Raw genomic sequence first — 20,182 nt, forward strand, 5'->3', positions numbered from 1 at the left:
TGAAAACGGGATTGCAGGGATTAAAGCAGTGTAATCAGCCACAAATCTCCCCCGATAAATGAAAAGAGAGCGTATGAAGGCAATCGGGAAAAAGATATAGATTGTAAAAAAAACAAAAAAAAAAAAACAGAAAATGATGAGGACATTTTTAAAGGAAACCAGAAACAGGAGGCTAATGTATAGGAACACAAAAGCTTTATGTTCACCAATTCCACTTCTTCTCACCATCTCACCCACCTTCTTTACAGGTCACAAATATCAAAGGCATGTAATACATTTTCCTGTGATGCCTAGAAATAAAGAGTGGAGGTTATAAGTAGTGTTAGTGTTCATATTCAGATTATTGAAATTCATAGACCCGAATTTGCTCTTCATCACACTTCAAGTGAATGTTTACCACTTTAAAAATCAAAAAGTCAGATACTCACCTAAGGAGAGGGAAGGCTCGATCCTAATGAGCCTTCCCTCTCCTCTCCCGGTGCCCGGTCCCAGGATCCCCCGTAGCAGTATTCGACCAGTTCGGTCAAATACTGCCACTTCCGCAGCCGAAGGGAGCTTTCGGAAGCCTTCGGGAGCACTCGGGCTCCCGAAGACGGGCCGCTCCATACTACGCATGCGCGAGCGCCCTCTATGACGCACTTGCGCGTGCGTAGTATGGAGCGTCCCGTCTTCGGCAGCCCGAGTGCTCCCGAAGACCTCCGAAGTCCCTGCGGCGGTGGACGCGTACGGGGGAGCCAGCGCAGCACCAAGGGCACCGGGAGAGGAGAGGGAAGGCTCATTAGGACCGAGCCTTCCCTCTCCTTAGGTGAGTATCTGACTTTTTTATTTTTAAAGTGGTAACCACTGGATTTCAGTAGTGTTGGGCGAACAGTGTTCGCCACTGTTCGGGGTTCTGCAGAACATCACCCTGTTCGGGTGATGTTCGAGTTCGGCCGAACACCTGGTGGTGTTCGGCCGAACTGTTCGCGTTCGTCCGAACGGCTCAATTCCTGGCCGAACCTGGCCGAACAGGGCCCCTGTTCGGCCGAACAGAGCCCTGTTCGGCCGAATACGGCCCCCCTATGGGGTCGCAGGTATAAGGGGGGAGCATGCCCCGATCGCGGGGGGGGGGTCGGAAATTCCCCCCACCCCCTCCGCTAGCGCTCCCCCCTCTGCCCGCTTCCCCATACAAAAGTTTAAGCAAAGTACCTGTAATAGTAGATGGCCTGGCAGTGGCACTGTGGAGTGAGGAGGAGGAGTCCGGAGAGTGACGCGTTGAGGGAGGCCAGGCAGCGAGCGTGAGGTCAGAGAAAGGGCGGAAGTACCACAAGGGTACTACCGCTGAACCGCCCGCTGCCCGGCCTCCCTCAACGCGTCACTCTCCGGACTCCTCCTCCTCACTCCACAGTGCCACTGCCAGGCCATCCACTATTACAGGTACTTTGCTTAAACTTTTGTATGGGGAAGCGAGCAGAGGGGGGAGCGCTAGCGGAGGGGGTGGGGGGAATTTCCGACCCCCCCCCCCCGCGATCGGGGCATGCTCCCCCCTTATGCCTGCGACCCCATAGGGCCCCCAAAAGCAGGATGTTCGGGAAGTTCGGGGTTCGGCCCGAACATGCCGAACATCTCGGCCATATTCGGCGAACTTTCCCGAACCCGAACATCCAGGTGTTCGCCCATCACTAGATTTCAGCACCCAGAAAAGTGGACAGGGTCAGGGGAAAAACACTTATTTGTGCTTTATGCTGCACTCCACGTGACTCACGTGAAGCGCAATGTGAAATGCAAATTAGTGGACTCTCCCTGACTCGGTCCACATTTCTGGGCGCTGAAGTGTGGTGATAGGTAAATACAGTTGTCTGGGTTTCAATAACCCGAATTCAAACACCAACACCAGTTCTAAGTGATTTTATTTACTGTACTTTAACTGTAAGAGTTATTCTTACCTCGACATTCATTTCCATCTTCAGTCTCCTCCCTTCCTGGGTTGCAGGCACATGCTCCACTTGCTATCATCCACTCCCCCTCCCCTCCACAGTGCAGACTGAGTTTTGTAGTCCCCAGTAAGTGAGCTCCTATCACACAACTGCCCAGGGCTTCGGCCAGTGATGCACCTCCATCTCCATTAGATGGTGTCTCAGGGAAAGAAGCCAGGCCCCGCACCGTTGCTGGGCACTTGTGGAAGTATACTTTAACTCCAGCGAGAGAGAGGCAGGCTCCAGAGTCCACAAAGGCCAAGTAAAATCCATTTTTATGAACTGGCCCAAAATCTAACGTCCTCTCATCCAACCGTGGACCTTGGCCACCTTTCCCAGGGTCCCGTGAAAAACTTTTGCTTGCTCCAATGGTGTCCACTCTTGTCCAGGCCTCCTCTGTCCATTCCCAGTCCTCAGCTTCCATGGCAGCATCTGCCTGTCGGCAGTAAAGAGTGAATGTCTCCCGGCAGGCCAGGTGGCGTCTCCCAACTGGTGGTTTCAGGCTGGCGCAGTCTCGTACTGAAAAGCGCAGTGTGATGTGGACCCGTTGGGCACCGCAGGCAGCAATGTAACCAGTGCGGAGCCAATTGCTCTGGTTGGAGCGTTGTGCATATGAATTGCAAACTTCGTATGTTCGTAAGAGTCGGCGCTGGCCATCGAGGACGCTGACTTCATCCCACTGAGAAACCAATCACACCAAACAAGAGAAAGAACGAAAAAGTTATCTCCTTCTAATCATTGCAATATTTATATTATACTTTTAAATAACTACACAATACATATAACAATTTGACTTATTGTAGAGCTTTCAAGCCCAACTTCAGAAAAATCAGTTTTTGTTTTAATAGAGAAACGGGATAGAAACCATGGGGGAAAGTGCCAATATTGTTTTTGCATTCATTTTCGCGAATATAAGTTAAAATTTGACTTTCTAGCCGAAAATGTCATTGAAAATTATTTCGTAATAAGTTTATGCACAAAACAAATTATTTCCATGTTGTTCGCAAATTTTTGTGGTAAAATAACGATTTTTCATGTTTTCCACAAATTTTCAAATGGGAAAGAAAAAATTGTTTTCTTTGACCATATTCAGAAAATACAGTGTATTTTCGACAATATTTGATCAAAAACAAAAATAACATTTTCAATGTGAAATGACTTCAGCAAGCATTTGCACGCAACTGTTATTTCACTTTTTTATCCTACCTTTATAAACGTCTTTCTCCTTATCCTTGCTATCTTAAACCGAGCCTTAGCCCTTGCCTTACGCTTACTCCTAATCAGGCCTGGATTTACATCACTGGAGCCTAAAGGAACAGATGTCCCGGCACCCAAGACTTCGCCCTCCATAAACCTATAAACCCCCTCCCAACAGCACTGCAAGTGTGCTGACTGTCCCAGCTGTCACTTCTCATTTACTTCCCTTACCCATCACAGGTAGCTACAGGTAGCATTAGGTAGCCAAAAGTACCCTAGTGGTGCCCCATGACTGGAGGGAGATCTTATTAGTGGAATGCCAAGAGGTGGATAATGAACCTCTCATTTACGCTATGCTCCGAGCTCTGCATTGGGAAGGAGAGAACGAGGCACTAGGAGATGGGAGTAGTCGCCTTTCCATCATCAGGTGCCTGTAGGCACGTGCCTACAGTGCCTTATGGTAAATCCAGCCCTGCTCCTATCCTCACTCTCTATCACCCTGTACCAAACAGTACCTTTATACAACCTCTGAATTGCTAATACCCACTGACAGACCTACCCTTAGCAGTGTTTGCAAATTTTGCGGCAGTAATTTTTGCATAAAAATGCCATTTTTTATTTTGAGAAAATATTTGCAAAAATACATATTTTCGCAATATGGTCAAGGGAAACAAATTGTTCTTTCTGTTCCACAAATCTGCAAAAAATGCAAAAAAATCATTATTTTACCATGAAAATGTGCAAGAAGTGTGAAAATAGTTTATTTTAACGTGGAAATTAACGAAAAATAAAAATAAATAGAAGTGAATTCCTTTGTTCCTCCCCTTATTGCTTGATCATGTGATTCACAAGCTGATGACTAATGCTCGGTTGAGACACTCTCTCTCTCTCTCTCTCTTTCTCTCTTTCTCTCTCTCTCTCTCTCTCTCTCTCTCTCTGCTGAAAATGTATTTTAAAGAGAAGATGAAAAATTATCTCCCAGGAGAAAACATGGGAGAAGAAGGCAATTGAATAAGGCCCGCCCATTGACTCAAAGCAGGTCATTTTGGCGCCTGTCGCTCAGCGCCGGAGCTGGGCGCTACCACAGCACCAGTACTATACTATGGCGATCATCCGACCCCGAATTACATCTCTCTCCAAGTTGCTACAACTCGGAGGGGGAATAGTATTTAACACCACCGGGGATTTGAGTGGCAGCAGGGAGAGCCGTCATTTAATCACCCTGCACATAACTAACCGGCAGCGGCACAGGGCCGGGCCGAGGCATAGGCTGGAGAGGCTCCAGCCTCAGGGCGCAGTGTAGGGGGGGGGGGGGGCGCAGAATTCATTCAGCTGTCATTCCTAATTGTGTTTGAAGCAGAAAGAAATAAGAAAAGGGGATACATGGCAGTGACTGCAAGCCAGATAACTAGATATTAAGGTGTTGGGGAGGTTGTGGTCCCTGTGGCGCTTCTTAGTCTAATAACAATCAGTGTGTGACGGCTGGGGTGGTAGGGATGGAGTGGCGCACTTTGGTGTCTCAGCCTTGGGTGCTGGAGGACCTTGTCCCGGCTCTGCAGCAGCACAATACGTACACCACCGACTACTACGGGAAATGTCCATTATTAAAAACTGTTCTCTCTTTCCTTAACCTGTAGGTTATCACCGCCAATCATAATGCTTAATTTTACACATATCCTAAAATTTTACTCACCCCTCCCTCCGGGTGGGTTGTCCAGCCAATTTCTGAGGTTTCATATGTTGTGTCAAGTAGAATCTCTGCAAATTGAATAAAAAAAAAAAAAAAAAAAACTTTTTAAGGTACTTTAGTAAAAAATAATTACATAATATATCATCCGTAACATACAATCTATCATCACTATGATACAAGAAGTTGCATAGCTGCAGCTGATAAATCTTGCTGGAAATGCATTATTCCAAAAAATTGTTAGAAAGAATAGTCCTGAACAGTCACATTCCTTACAATGTTTTGAGATAAGAAAGAGGGTCGACTATAAGAAGACACGCCCTTGTCACACCTTTACACCTGGTCTTGCCACTCTGGGAGTTGCTCCTCTTCTTCAGTCAATGGGTACTGTTCATTTAGAATGAGCTAGCTTCATGAAGCGGTTCGCTCCCCCCCTTTCAAAACACTCACACACTATTCCTCCTATTGTCATTATTATCCCCTATGTGGGGCAGCTCCCTCTTCTACAAGTAATTGTTCTCCTTCATTTCCCTACTGCGTCTCAAATTTCCTCTTCTTTTTCCAAACTGAGGTTAGAAAGAATACAACACACTGGACCCAATAGTAATGATCTGTCTCTGTATGTTATCTTCATCTCTCCTTTCCTTCTCTAATACTCATTTTACTTTTTCTATTTTTTTCTTTTCTTTTGTTCAGTTAAACTCAGATGATTCTAACCATGATCTCAACAAGCAGGTTATGACATTGGCCGACCTTGCGTCTTTCCGAGAAGCGGTGGTCTGAGTTAAAAAAGAAAATAGACAAAAAAAGGAAGTCATGGCAACAGTATACAGCTTGGTTTAAAAAAAAAATGAATAAACATAATACACCTCCCCTGATTGTCTCGTTTGTTTTTGGATTTAATGCTTCATTGTGTACCTAAATGGCTTCGTTGAGGTGTTGGAGTGCCACATTAACTTCTACGTGGATGATGGTATGTGTAAACAGGCATCTGGCAGTGGGGTACCTACTGAGCCATGGACCCCAGTGATCATTTCACACTGTCCAATAACCCCACCTACATGCTCTCCCACCTTTTGTCCTGCCAAGCATTTTGTCCTGCCAAGCATGCTCTCCCACCTTTTGTCCTGCCAAGCATTCACTCGAGACAGACCACCAAAACTGACTTTCCAAGAGCAGTCTCTGTGTGAGCAGAGCAAATGATTCTTTTTCTTAACTGTTTATTTTATAAATGAGCTCTCCTCAATACTTCCCTGAAAAATTAAGCCTCTTACACATGCTAGAAGAATCTAGATCGAAGTGACCAATAAGGACCACCTCTGCTGAGAATCCAGCATGTGTACATTGCAATTCCCTCCACCCACGACACCTCGGCCAGTGATCAGGCTGGTGGATCAATTTGGCAGAGAGCATTGTTCTCCTCACTCATCACACCCGCTGCGTGGCATCACTCCCATCTTCTTCGTCGGGCCTCTGCATAGCAACAGAACATGTTTCTAGCCTGCAGAAAAGCAACACATCTGTACAGTGTCAGCCATGCAATGTTGCCTTAGGAATCAAATGAGTCAGGGTGTGTTGATATGGGCAAAAAAGAGGGATGCTACACCAAGGGTGGGTGTAAAACTTTTCTTCCTTTATTAGCACATCAGTAGACACACAAAAATCATTGCCTATGATTAAAGAGCCTTTTAGAGCTCCGATACGCGTCAGCGGTCAGCCTTTTGCTTTGATGCTTTGAGACCTGTGATCCCTGCTCCCTTGGGCTGTACAGCGGTCGTAGTAGGTTTTCCACTCTTCTTCAATGTGTTAATATGGAATGGGGGCTTCCCAATAGATGCCAGCTCACAGTGTAACCACATCGTGCATGCTTTTAATGGGATGTTTTGCTCACATTCACATACCTCACAACAGTCCCAATTGAGGCGGAACTGTCCTGAAGAGGAAGGAGGAGAGGAGAGAACAGGCCGGCTGTAATACTGCTGGTGAGTTTGAGTTTGTTTGTTTCTAGAATCCAGAGGGTTAATCAACACACAGAGAGGGGGTGGGGCTAGCAAAGATCACTGCATATGTATTTAAAGGCCTTGCCAGCACACACAGACTCACAGCAGTAGTGATGGGAAATCCGGCTCTTCTCGGAGAATCGGCTCTTCTGAATCGGCTCCCAGTAAAGAGCCGGCTCTTACGGCTCTCAATCGGCTCTTCATTAAATATCACTGGACACCACTCAGAATCGGAATAAAAGCCCCGCCCCTGTCTCCATGACCACTCCAGACTGCTTCGCTGACTGCCCCAATCCCTCCTGCTACTGCTCTGCTCTGCCCCATACACTCCTACAAGCTGCAACTACAGGACTACATCTCCCAGCATGCCTCAGCGCCCTTTATTACACAGCAAATCAGAGCTGTGTGGGGCGGCTGAGGCATCGGCTCTTTAAAAACTGAGAGCCGGCTCTTGTCGTTCACAGCAAAGAGCCGGCTCTTAGAGCCGGCTCGTTCGCGAACGACCCATCACTACACAGCAGGCAAGCTCTGTTTTCCATGAGTCAGGCAGAAGCAGCAAAGCAGAGGGAAAGACTGAAAAAGATCAGCTCAGTATAGTGCTGAAGCTGCCCGGAATCATGTGATTCAGCCTGCTTCATGGAAGGGCCGGCCCTGAGTTTTAAACATCAGATAGATCCTTCCCTGATTACACCTAATCAGAGAGGAATCTATTGCTGCCAGTTTAGTTTAAATAGTTTTCCAAAAGATTATAGCATGACCCTGCCACATGTACTGGCCGTACTGATGTCACATACATACGACGGTGTCACATGGCACCCCAGGCAGTCATAAAGACAGACAAAGTACTCAGGAGGTGCCAGGCCAGCGGACAGGTAAGCCTGAGACATGTACCACAAGTCCAGGGGTTACATATTTTAAATGGGTGTAGATCACCCAGAGGTCTGTCAGGTCCATCAGTCATCGGAGAAATTGAAGACCACTACCACCGCACACCCGACTAAGCCATGTTGCAGCATCATCTCTTCCAGATGCCATCATTATGATCGAATCAGCCTGATATTGGTGCTGCACATTGGGCATACCTAGGCTACCAGCACCTTTAACCACGCCCCCATTTCTTAAAACTATGCCCCTCCACTTTACAGTTTCTCCCTCCACCCTATGCAGAGATTGGCGTATTGAGCGATGGTAGGCAAGCTATTTAAAGGATAATCACAGCACACATACTGTATGTGATAAAGGATATACATTAGAGTAAACAGCTCTACATTAAGAGTTATGAATATATTAAATAGGAAAATAAAGACTGAAATGTTAAAAATATGAAATTCTGTATTTCTGGCAAAAAAAATTCACATATCAGAAAAGTTAACACAGTGCCTACTAGTGCATAACTCTAGTCCTAGGACTGTAAATGCATAAAATTACACAACTATCCCTAATTAAGGATCTTGTGCCTCAATATGGGATATTAATAAAGGGGCCCATACACTCAGCCGATTTTCTGGCCGACCGATCGATCCCGATCGTTTGGCCAATCGACCGATCGATGGCCGATTTCGATCGATTTCGATGGATTTCCATCGAACTGGCAGGGTGGAAAATGTAGGTCGATCTGATGAGATTGCTTATCAGTTTGCATTGGCCTTAATGGAAATCTGATGACAAAAAAAATACCATCAGATCGAATTTCAATAGATTTCAAAATGAAATCTATTGGAAGGAATTCTATCCTGGTAAAAAATTTTCTAAAAACGCATCAGGTAGATCATCAGATGCATTTCTTATCTATCTACTGCCAATCTGACGAGTGTATGGGCACCTTAAGAGCATTAGCACAGAGGAATGCAACCAATATGATTGATCCTTACAGGATTTCTAGCACTTCAAAAGCATATTAAAAGATAAGATATCCACCTCACTATTCAGATGCTCTGTAACCAAATAGCCAGGTTAAAGATCCCTATCTCGTTCTCTATCAACTTCAGAGACATTCCATGCTGAGCTAGTAGTTTTATGTTGTTGTGCTGCTGCTGAAGTTCAGCATGAGGCAAAGCTGCAGAGTGTAACGTGATGCATGTATTTTAGAGTTCACTGCAAAAACACTGGGCAGTGAAACAGTTAACAGCAAACTCTCCTGCTCTGTGAAGAGGCCAGGACATTTGACCAGTGCCCCGTGATCCCGTGATAGAGGCTGCAAATCGTTAGTGCCACAGCAAAACCGTGACACTTGGCCGGTCTGCATTGGATAATGAATGGGCACCTTTCCTCTTTGACTGTTCATGCTCCCCCCCCCCCCCCCCCCCCACTAGTCTCTCTCTTACATACACAGTATGACGTAAGCCCAATGTTAGAGGCAATCCATATCTCACTGATCTCAGCAGAAATCTGAACAGATATCAATCACATGCCCTCCCCTTCTCGACCTGAATAGAGTTGGCCCGAACCTTCAATTTTCAGTTCACTAACCGCAAACTTCCAGTGCAGGTGATAGCGGTTTTCAAGCCCATATGGTCGCCTGGCTGAGGTAGCTCAGTGACAGAACAACAATGACTGTCCAGCTGATCCAATTTGGTCTGTCGACAATGAAGCAACGACCTTATTATCTTGGGTGTGCCCCCCCAAGACACTCATATAGCCGGCGGTCATTGCTTCATTGTGATATGCAAGCCCCTTCACTGCAGCAAGGTAACGATCATGAAGGGGAATTGGCACATGTACATGCCTTTTGTTTTGTTGTTGCAGCTGCAGTGCAGCCAGAAAAATTATCCAGGCATGTACATGCACCAAAAAAAATTATTATAGCGGCCACTGCTAGCAGCGGCCTTAAAAATTCAGGAATCTGCCTGCAGTCCTGGTGGACCCTGTTGGTGGTGGCAGTCAACCGGCCTGCAGGCAGAGATACTGTGTGGGGACCGACTTAGTCTTGGGGCAGGCAGCCAGTCACATAGTGTGCAGGCAGAGATGCTGTGTGTGGGGACTGACTTAGTCTTCAGGCAGGCAGTAACCCTCTGGGATCCATGCCTCATTCATTTTGATAAAAGTGAGGTTCTGAACACTTTTGTGACCTAGGCGACTTCTCTTCTCAGTGAAAATGCCTCCATCTGCGCTGAAGGTCCTTTCTGACAGGACGCTTGAGGCAGGGCAAGACAGAAGTTGGATGGCAAATTGTGACAGCTCTGGCCACAGGTCAAGCCTGCGCACCCAGTAGTCCAGGGGTTCATCGCTGCTCACAGTGTCTACATCCACACTTAAGGCCAGGTAGTCGGCTACCTGCCAGTTGAGGCGTTGGTGGAGGGTGGATCCGGTGGAGGGTGGATCCGGAAGCGCTAAGGGAAGGCGTTGGGCTAAAGAATGTCCGCATGTCCAAGATCACCATGAGATCGCTAGAGCATCCTGGCCTTGCCTGCGTGGACATGGGAGAAGGTTTACTGGCAGTGGTACCTTTATTCTGTTGTGCTGTGACATCACCCTTAAACGCACTGTAAGGCATAGTTGCCAGCTTGTTCTGCATGCACAGCATCCTTTCTGCCTTCAGGTGAGTTGGTAGCATGTCTGCCACTTTGTGCCTGTGTTAAATAGTCAACCACATCCCAACTAGTGTTGGGCGAACATCTAGATGTTCGGGTTCGGGCCAAACAGGCCGAACATGGCCGCGATGTTCGGGTGTTCGACCCGAACTCCGAACATAATGGAAGTCAATGGGGACCCGAACTTTTGTGCTTTGTAAAGCCTCCTTACATGCTACATACCCCAAATTTACAGGGTATGTGCACCTTGGGAGTGGGTACAAGAGGGAAAAAAAATTAGCAAAAAGAGCTTATAGTTTTTGAGAAAATCGATTTTAAAGTTTCAAAGGGAAAACTGTCTTTTAAATGCGGGAAATGTCTGTTTTCTTTGCACAGGTAACATGCTTTTTGTCGGCATGCAGTCATAAATGTAATACATATAAGAGGTTCCAGGAAAAGGGACCGGTAACGCTAACCCAGCAGCAGCACACGTGATGGAACAAGAGGAGGGTGGCGCAGGAGGAGAAGGCCACGCTTTGAGACACAACAACCCAGGCCTTGCATGAGGACAAGAAGCGTGCGGATAGCAATTTGCATTTTGTCGCCATGCAGTCATAAATGTAATACAGATGAGAGGTTCAATAAACAGGGACCGGAAACGCTAACCCATCACAGATGTTCATTGTTCATGTTACTTGGTTGGGGTCCGGGAGTGTTGCGTAGTCGTTTCCAATCCAGGATTGATTCATTTTAATTTGAGTCAGACGGTCTGCATTTTCTGTGGAGAGGCGGATACGCCGCCGATCTGTGACGATGCCTCCGGCAGCACTGAAACAGCGTTCCGACATAACGCTGGCTGCCGGGCAAGCCAGCACCTCTATTGCGTACATTGCCAGTTTGTGCCAGGTGTCTAGCTTCGATACCCAATAGTTGAAGGGTGCAGATGGATTGTTCAACACAGCTACGCCATCTGACATGTAGTCCTTGACCATCTTCTCCAGGCGATCGGTGTTGGAGGTGGATCTGCACGCTTGCTGTTCTGTGTGCTGCTGCATGGGTGTCAGAAAATTTTCCCACTCCAAGGACACTGCCGATACCATTCCCTTTTGGGCACTAGCTGCGGCTTGTGTTGTTTGCTGCCCTCCTGGTCGTCCTGGGTTTGCGGAAGTCAGTCTGTCGGCGTACAACTGGCTAGAGGAGGGGGAGGATGTCAATCTCCTCTCTAAAGTCTCCACAAGGGCCTGCTGGTATTCTTCCATTTTGACCTGTCTGGCTCTTTCTTCAAGCAGTTTTGGAACATTGTGTTTGTACCGTGGATCCAGAAGGGTATAAACCCAGTAATTGGTGTTGTCCAGAATGCGCACAATGCGTGGGTCGCGTTCAATGCAGTCCTAGGCCGAAGAGGTCATAGCCTAGGGCCACTGCTGAGCCATTGCCCTTTGAAATGGTGTGAGATTTTGGAACGGTAAATAGGAGGCCCAATGAAATCCTATGGGGGATTTTACCAATTTTGGACCCCTGTAACTCTGGTTTGCAGAAATGTAGGGACCCCATCTTTGGAATCCAAGTCTAACAATATGTCTTCTACCTGCATGAGACATTTCGTGAGATTCAGACTTTGCTAACGGCCATTGCTGCGATTTATGTACGTCACCATCACTTCCATTGAAATAGCCCCAATAAACAGGTTTTTGTGACCCTAGGCTATGACCTCTTCGGCCTAGGGGCCCGAAACTCACCAGTCATGTTCCCCCTAAGGGTCCCTACAATGCTAGAAAATTTGGTACCGCTGAGCCATTGCCCTTTGAAAAGATGTGAGATTTTGGAAAGTGAAATAGGGAGCCAATGAAATCCTATGGGGGATTTTACCAATTTTGGACCCCTGTAACTCTGGTTTGCAGAGATGTAGGGACCCCATCTTTGGAATCCAAGTCTAACAATATGTCTTCTACCTGCATGAGACATTTCGTGAGATTCAGACTTTGCTAACGGCCATTGCTGCGATTTATGTACGTCACCATCACTACCATTGAAATAGCCCCAATAAACAGGTTTTTCTGACCCTAGGCTATGACCTCTTCGGCCTAGGGGCCCGAAACTCACCAGTCATGTTCCCCCTAAGGGTCCCTACAATGCTAGAAAATTTGCCACTGCTGAGTAATTGCCCTTTGAAAAGATGTGAGATTTTGGAACTGTAAATAGGAGGCCCAATGAAAGCCTATGGGGGATTTTACCAAATTTGGAGCCCTGTAACTCTGGTTTGCAGAGATGTAGGGAACCCATCTTTGGAGCCCAAGTCTAACAATATGTCTTCTACCTGCATGAGACATTTCGTGAGATTCAGACGTTGCTAACGGCCATTGCTGCGATTTATGTACGTCAGACTCGCCACCATTGAAATTGCCCAATAAACAGGTTTTGTGACCCTAGGCTATGACCTCTTCGGCCTAGGACTGCATTGAACGCGACCCACGCATTGTGCGCATTCTGGACAACACCAATTACTGGGTTTATACCCTTCTGGATCCACGGTACAAACACAATGTTCCAAAACTGCTTGAAGAAAGAGCCAGACAGGTCAAAATGGAAGAATACCAGCAGGCCCTTGTGGAGACTTTAGAGAGGAGATTGACATCCTCCCCCTCCTCTAGCCAGTTGTACGCCGACAGACTGACTTCCGCAAACCCAGGACGACCAGGAGGGCAGCAAACAACACAAGCCGCAGCTAGTGCCCAAAAGGGAATGGTATCGGCAGTGTCCTTGGAGTGAGAAAATTTTCTGACACCCATGCAGCAGCACACAGAACAGCAAGCGTGCAGATCCACCTCCAACACCGATCGCCTGGAGAAGATGGTCAAGGACTACATGTCAGATGGCGTAGCTGTGTTGAACAATCCATCTGCACCCTTCAACTATTGGGTATCGAAGCTAGACACCTGGCACAAACTGGCAATGTACGCAATAGAGGTGCTGGCTTGCCCGGCAGCCAGCGTTATGTCGGAACGCTGTTTCAGTGCTGCCGGAGGCATCGTCACAGATCGGCGGCGTATCCGCCTCTCCACAGAAAATGCAGACCGTCTGACTCAAATTAAAATGAATCAATCCTGGATTGGAAACGACTACGCAACACTCCCGGACCCCAACCAAGTAACATGAACAATGAACATCTGTGATGGGTTAGCGTTTCCGGTCCCTGTTTATTGAACCTCTCATCTGTATTACATTTATGACTGCATGGCGACAAAATGCAAATTGCTATCCGCACGCTTCTTGTCCCCATGCAAGGCCTGGGTTGTTGTGTCTCAAAGCGTGGCCTTCTCCTCCTGCGCCACCCTCCTCTTGTTCCATCACGTGTGCTGCTGCTGGGTTAGCGTTACCGGTCCCTTTTCCTGGAACCTCTTATATGTATTACATTTATGACTGCATGCCGACAAAAAGCATGTTACCTGTGCAAAGAAAACAGACATTTCCCGCATTTAAAAGACAGTTTTCCCTTTGAAACTTTAAAATCGATTTTCTCAAAAACTATAAGCTCTTTTTGCTAAATTTTTTTTCCTCTTGTACCCACTCCCAAGGTGCACATACCCTGTAAATTTGGAATATGTAGCATGTAAGGAGGCTTTACAAAGCACGAAAGTTCGGGTCCCCATTGACTTCCATTATGTTCGGAGTTCGGCCATGTTCGGCCCGAACCCGAACATCTAGATGTTCGCCCAACACTACACGTGACCCGTTCGGCCAATCACAGCGCTAGCCGAACGTTCGGGTAACGTTCGGCCATGCGCTCTTAGTTCGGCCATATGGCCGAACAGTTTGGCCGAACACCATCAGGTGTTCGGCCGAACCCGAACATCACCCGAACAGGGTGATGTTCTGCAGAACCCGAACAGTGGCGAACACTGTTCGCCCAACACTAATCCCAACAATCTTGGGAGTTAATGGGATGTGCCTTCTTCTGAGCACTGTACTTTGGTCTAGGGCCGCACAAAATCATGTCAGCACGACCTTGAACAGACCTGCCGGGTGGCCTGTCTCTGGGTCTGCCTCTGCCTGTTGTTTTGTCCATATCGGGGGGGATGAAGTGAAAGGTATGCACTGACTTGACTAATACAATGTGCAGTCACAGGTGCAGGGAAAGGTATGCAGTGACTGGTATTACAATACAATGTGCAGCTGTCACACAGGTGCAGTTAACAGGTATGCACGGACTGGTATACTAAACAGTGTGCGGTCACACAGGTGCAGTGAACAGGTATGCAAGGATTGTTATTACAAATGTGCAGCTGTCACACACAGGTACCGTGAACATGTGCAGTGACTGGTGGTATATTACACTGCTTGCGGTCACGTAGGTGCACTGAACAGGTTACAGGTATGCACTGCAGTGATTGGTATTACAAATGTGCAGCTGTCATACCCACACACAGGTACCGTGAACAGGTGCAAGGACTGGTGGTATTAACAATGTGTGCGCTCACGTAGGTAGGTAGGTGCACTGAACAGTGAACAGGTGCAGTGATTGGGGTTACAAATGTGCAGCTGCCTGTCACACACACAGGTAGTCACTGAATGTGCTGGGCCTTGCAGTGGCACAGTAGGAATTGCCACCAAGGGGTCAAAGGCCAGCTGCGACTGACTGACAGGGCTGTATATAATGCAAATGGGCCACAAAAAAAAAATTGATCACAAGAACAAGATTAGCTCTCAAAAGAGCTGTTGAGGGGTGCTTTTTTAGCAATAAGAATCAGCAAGGAGCAAGCTAACAAGCCTACAAGAGCCTAACTAAGCTTTCCCTATAGCTCTCTCTGCAGCAACTCCCCCTTCTCTAATTACTGCAGGCACACGAGTGAGTGAAATGCCTGACGCTGCCTGCCTTTTATAGGGGGAGGGGGCTCCAGGAGGGAGTGTAGCCTAATTGGCTACAATGTGCCTGCTGACTGTGATGTAGAGGGTCAAAGTTGACCCTAATGATGTAGCATAGGGGCGGACCGAACTTCCAAAAAAGTTTGCGGTTCTCTGTGATCGCGAACCACGGAAGTTCGCCTGTTCCCGTGTGCCAGCGAACCATTCGGGCCATCTCTAGACCTGAATGTCTCGATGCAGAACAAAGCTATGAGGATGTGAACCACACCCCGTTATCGCCCGCTAATCTTGATGTAATAAGTCCAATAAAAGGGCAACCAAGGGCATGAAAAGCGCAATAAGTAAAATAACTAACATTGACATGTCCTAATTTTTTAAGATTTTTTTTTTTTATTTTTTAGATTCAAAGTTTATATCAAATTTAAAATTTGAGAGGCGCTCTGTGTCTTTTGACTTTAGAACATTGGCACTTTTATTGGCCTGAAGAAATGGGCTTGTACCCACGAAATGTATGTGCAAATAAAATCTACTTTAACCTATCTCATTTGTGTATTTGGAGAGGTAAGCCAGATCCTTTTTTTTTTTGTACTTTTAATGAAGTTTTATCAATTCTGGGTGCCTCTCCACACTTGTTGTTTAAATCAAAGTAATTGTCTAATCTTAATATGAAAAAAGTTGTATAGTGTATGAATAGCTTAGCTCGTCCCTACCCTCTGCACTTTTTCTCTTTCTTTGTGAGTTATGGGTAATCTCCTGGAGCAGAAACTAGGTCATCCTCCATCTCTCCCAGCTGAGCCCAGCCTTGTCCAGGCTCTACATTGTGTAACTCAGTCAGGGCCACTGCGCTGGTGACGTGTGTGTGTGTGTGTGTGGGGGGGGGGGAGCACAGTGACAATAAGCTGTCCCCAGTCAGTGGAGGGATTCTCGCACGCCATGTCACATGTCAGTGATATGTTGTCACCTGACGCTTCCCACATTTCCAGGGGGGAATCTAGGACAGCAGCACTGTGGATGTCACAAGATGGATTTTGTGCACTTGTTATCATTATGGAATCATACATCACACCTGGAGGATGGGGAGGGAGAGATCAGTGCACTCCCTGACATTCCACAACCGCTGAGGAACTACAACTCCAGGGGCAAACCCAGAATTTTTAAAGGGGGGGATTCCTGAAAGGTCTCCCTCAGTCACGCACAATACAGTATAATAATATGGTAGGACATCATGCTGGGTACACACAATGCAATTTTCCGTCAGACTGACAGGATCTGACAATTGCTTCCTAAATGTCCGATCTGTTTCTGATCGACAACAGGATCGATCAGGAGCAGTTTGGATACAGATAATAATGAGGACAGCAGACATTGCTAGTGAAGGAGAAAGTGAAGCATTCACACAGTAAGGCACGGGACTGTGCTCATACCTGTATCTGTTAAGTTCCCCAGAGCTGCTCCATGCTCTGTACACATGAGCGTAACAATCACCCCTGCCACCCCTGCTGTTGCAGGGGACCCAGAGGCTTTGGGGGCCTCTCCACTTCCTTCTCCCCAACCGCGAGTACAGCCAATTTGCAAAGAAACCTCCCCATTCACTGACAAAAACCGTGTGCAGGAATGTGTGTACGTTTTTCCTGCTTACAGAGGCTGCTTCACAGCAGAGCACCCCTGCTGCCATTCGCCGGCTCCCAATCCCATGGGGTTTGGAGACAAAGGGGGCCCATGCTATCATTTTTTCAGGAGGGCCCTAATAAATCTAGTTACGCCCCTGTCTGTACACACTCTGCTGCTCCATGCTCTGTACATACATTGCTGCTCCATGCTCTGTACACACGCTGCTGCTCCATGCTCTGTACACACGCTGCTGCTCCATGCTCTGTACGCACGCTGCTGCTCCATGCTCTGTACACACGCTGTTGCTCCATGCTCTGTACATACTGTACATTGCTGCTACATCCAAAGTCAACTGTAGCAGGGAAAGAGCAAGCAGCAGCATGGTGCTGTGAGCTGCAGGAGGCCTGCAGGTATTCTGGTGTATCAACTTGTGCCTGTCCTCAGACACTGCACCATCCCTAGTCTGAGGGGGGATTCTGGGCAGCTGTAATCCCTACCTGCATGCCCTACCAGCTAGCAAAAATGAGAAACCTCAAAAGAGTACTTCCATCGCATCCTGGGTCCTGACGGCGAAACCGGAAGTGGTCGCCGGCGGGTCCAGGAGGATCGGAGCGAGGCTGCGAGGGCACCGGACAACTGCAGGGGGCTGAGGGAAGCCCCGGGTGAGTAAAACTCATTTTTTTTAATTTGGCTTAAGGTTCACTTTAAAGCTAATGGGAACCAGGTTTAAAAAAAAAAAAAATCAGATACTCACCTAAGGAGAGGGAGAGGGAGTCCCATAGAGAATTCCCTCTCCTCTCCCGGTCCCTGCTGTTCCGCTGGCTTCCCCCGTAGCGGTATTCAACCGTTTCGGTCAAATACCACTGGCTCCCGGCCGAATGGAGGCTTTGGAGATGCTCCGGGAGCCCGAGTGCTCCCGAAGACGGGCCCTCTATGACGCGTTCGCGTGTGCACCGCCTGTTTTCGGGAGGACTCGGCTCCCGAAGTCTCCCGAAGTCCCCTCGGTGTGGGACGAGAACGGAGGAGCCAGCGCAGCACCTGGGCCACCGGGAGAGGAGAGGGATGGCTCATTAGGACCGAGCCTTCCCTCTCCTTAGGTGAGTATCTGCCTTTTTTTTTTTATTTCAACCCGGGTTACATTAGCTTTAAGCTCACTCCTGTGTTGGCTTTGATGGTGTCAAGCCAACACATTCTCTGGCGACCTGTCGCCTTTTGCCACTGATCAGTCCTAGCATTAGGTCTTTCTCTAAGGAATTTGATCGCATCACGTGGCTGCAATATGTGAGTCTGAGTCTGGTGATCTTGTCTTTCAGCGATATGTCTGGTCCTATACGTTCCAAAACTACTTCGTTTGTCATCCTTGCTGTCCATGGAATGCGAAGCAACCATCGCCAGCACCACAACTTGAAGGACTCAATTTTTCTTCTATCTGCTCTTCTTAGGGTCCAGCTTTTGCAGCCATACATGGTTATGGGGAAAATGATAGCATGAACCAGTCTACATTTGGTCGTAATGCTAATGTCTTTGTTTTTCCATACTTGGTTGATGCTTATATCAATCATATCTTTTTTTCCTGCATATGAATAGTGTGGCTGCTATTCCTGTTGATTGGATTGATCAGCAAGGCTTAGCTTTGGTTATCATTAGGGTGGCTGATAACAGCTTTTTTACCTCTTAAAGCAAATCTGTGATGAAAATAATAATAATAAAAATACTTACCTAAGTAGTTTGGGAGCCTCAGGATGATCGAGATGCTACCCAGATCCTTCTCGAGCCCACCACTGCTTCCTGGAATTTCTTCTGATTTGTGGCTGCACTCCCATCTGTGTATGAGCACAGCTGTATCCATACTGTGCCTGTGCAAGTAAAGTCCCTGCATGCAGGTCCGGCCCTAGACTTTTTGCCGCCTGAGGCAAAATTAGAAAAAAATCGCCGCCCCCCCCCCCCCCAGCCGTGGGGGGGGGGGGTCCGCCGAGCTGGAGGGGTAGCGGGCAGAAAGGGGGTATTGGGCCTAGCGGTGGGGAGTGGGGGAGGGGGTTGGACTCCCCTCCCTCGCCTGGGTCCCCCGATCTGCGCTCCCCCTCCAGCGTTAAGTACCAGAGTGCATATGATTAAGAAGCAACGGGCGGGGGAATCACTCACCTCTTCCGCGTTCCATCGTCCGCTCCACTGACGTCACTTCCTGCAAGGCCGTCCACTTACAATACAGTGGGCGTCGTTGCCGGAAGTGAAGTCAATGGAGCACATGATGGAACGCGGAAGAGGTGAGTGATTGCCGCGCCCGTTGCCTCTTAATCATATGCACGCTGGTACTTAACGCTGGAGGAGGAGCGCAGATCGGGGGACCCAGGAGTGGAAGGGAAGGTCCGACCCCCCCTCCCCACCGCTAGGCCCAAAACCCCCTTTCTGCCAGCTACCCCTCCAGCTCAGTGGGCGGCCCCCAGCATCCATGAACAGGCGGGTGCAGCGCCCCCAGATCTGCCGCCTGAGGCAAATGTTTCACCCCACCTCATGAGCGGGCCGGCCCTGCCTGCATATCCAGTAGAGCAAAGCCAATTGTGCATGGACCACAGCTTATCTGTCTTCTGCCTCTCAGCAATGGTACAAAAGCTGTACACTTATCAGTGGCAAAGCAAAGAAGTTATGGGTTCCATTGCTTGTTTTCACTGGGCCCCTGAAAAAATTCTATACATACTGGTAATCAGGGCTGGATTTACCATAAGGCACTGTAGGCAGGTGTCTGGAGGCGCATGATGATGGAAAGGCGTCTCACTCCCTTCCCTGAGATCAGAAATATGCATTTGCCATTGGAACTCGGAAATCGGATTTCTACAAAAAAACACCACATTTTCTCAAGGCGGTTATTTTAGCCCAATCACAGAACTAGGAAGCATTGGACCAATCAGAGGATGCCGAGTCAACTCAAAAGTATTTGGCCAATCAGACAATACAAAAAAAAAACAACCCAAAAAAAAGATTCCATGGAAATCGGATTTTGGTGGAAATACTGCATTACCACAACTTATTATTATTTAGTATTTATATTGCACCAACATCTTCCGCAGCACTGTACAGAGTATATTGTCTTGTCACTAACTGTCCCTCAGAGGGGCTCACAATCTAATCCCTACCATAGTAATATGTCCAGTGTAGTGTATGTATCGTAGTCTAGGGCCAATTTTGGGGTAAGCCAATTAACCTATCTGTATGTTTTTGGGGATGTGAGAGGAAATCAGAGTACCCGGAGGAAACCCATGCAGACACGGGGAGAACATACAAACTCCTTGCAGATGTTGAGCTGGCTGGGATTCGAACCGGGGAGCCAGCGCTTGCAAGGCAAGAGCGCTAACCACTACGGCA

General features: G+C 47.8%; 1 protein-coding gene across 1 annotated transcript in view; it reads right to left on the minus strand.

Moving 5' to 3' along the window:
• Window positions 1–20,182, minus strand: part of LOC137535907 (ephrin type-B receptor 5-like) — a 133,713-nt gene that overhangs the window by 90,254 nt on the left and 23,277 nt on the right. Inside the window, exons 2-3 of the mRNA XM_068257781.1 lie at window positions 4,846–4,910; window positions 1,926–2,634 (exon numbers count right to left, since the gene is read on the minus strand). Of these exons, the coding sequence (XP_068113882.1) occupies window positions 1,926–2,634; window positions 4,846–4,910 (774 nt within the window). The remainder of the gene's footprint in view (window positions 1–1,925; window positions 2,635–4,845; window positions 4,911–20,182) is intronic.

The sequence above is a fragment of the Hyperolius riggenbachi genome, chromosome 10 (genome assembly GCF_040937935.1).
Source record: "Hyperolius riggenbachi isolate aHypRig1 chromosome 10, aHypRig1.pri, whole genome shotgun sequence".
Lineage (NCBI taxonomy): Eukaryota > Metazoa > Chordata > Amphibia > Anura > Hyperoliidae > Hyperolius > Hyperolius riggenbachi.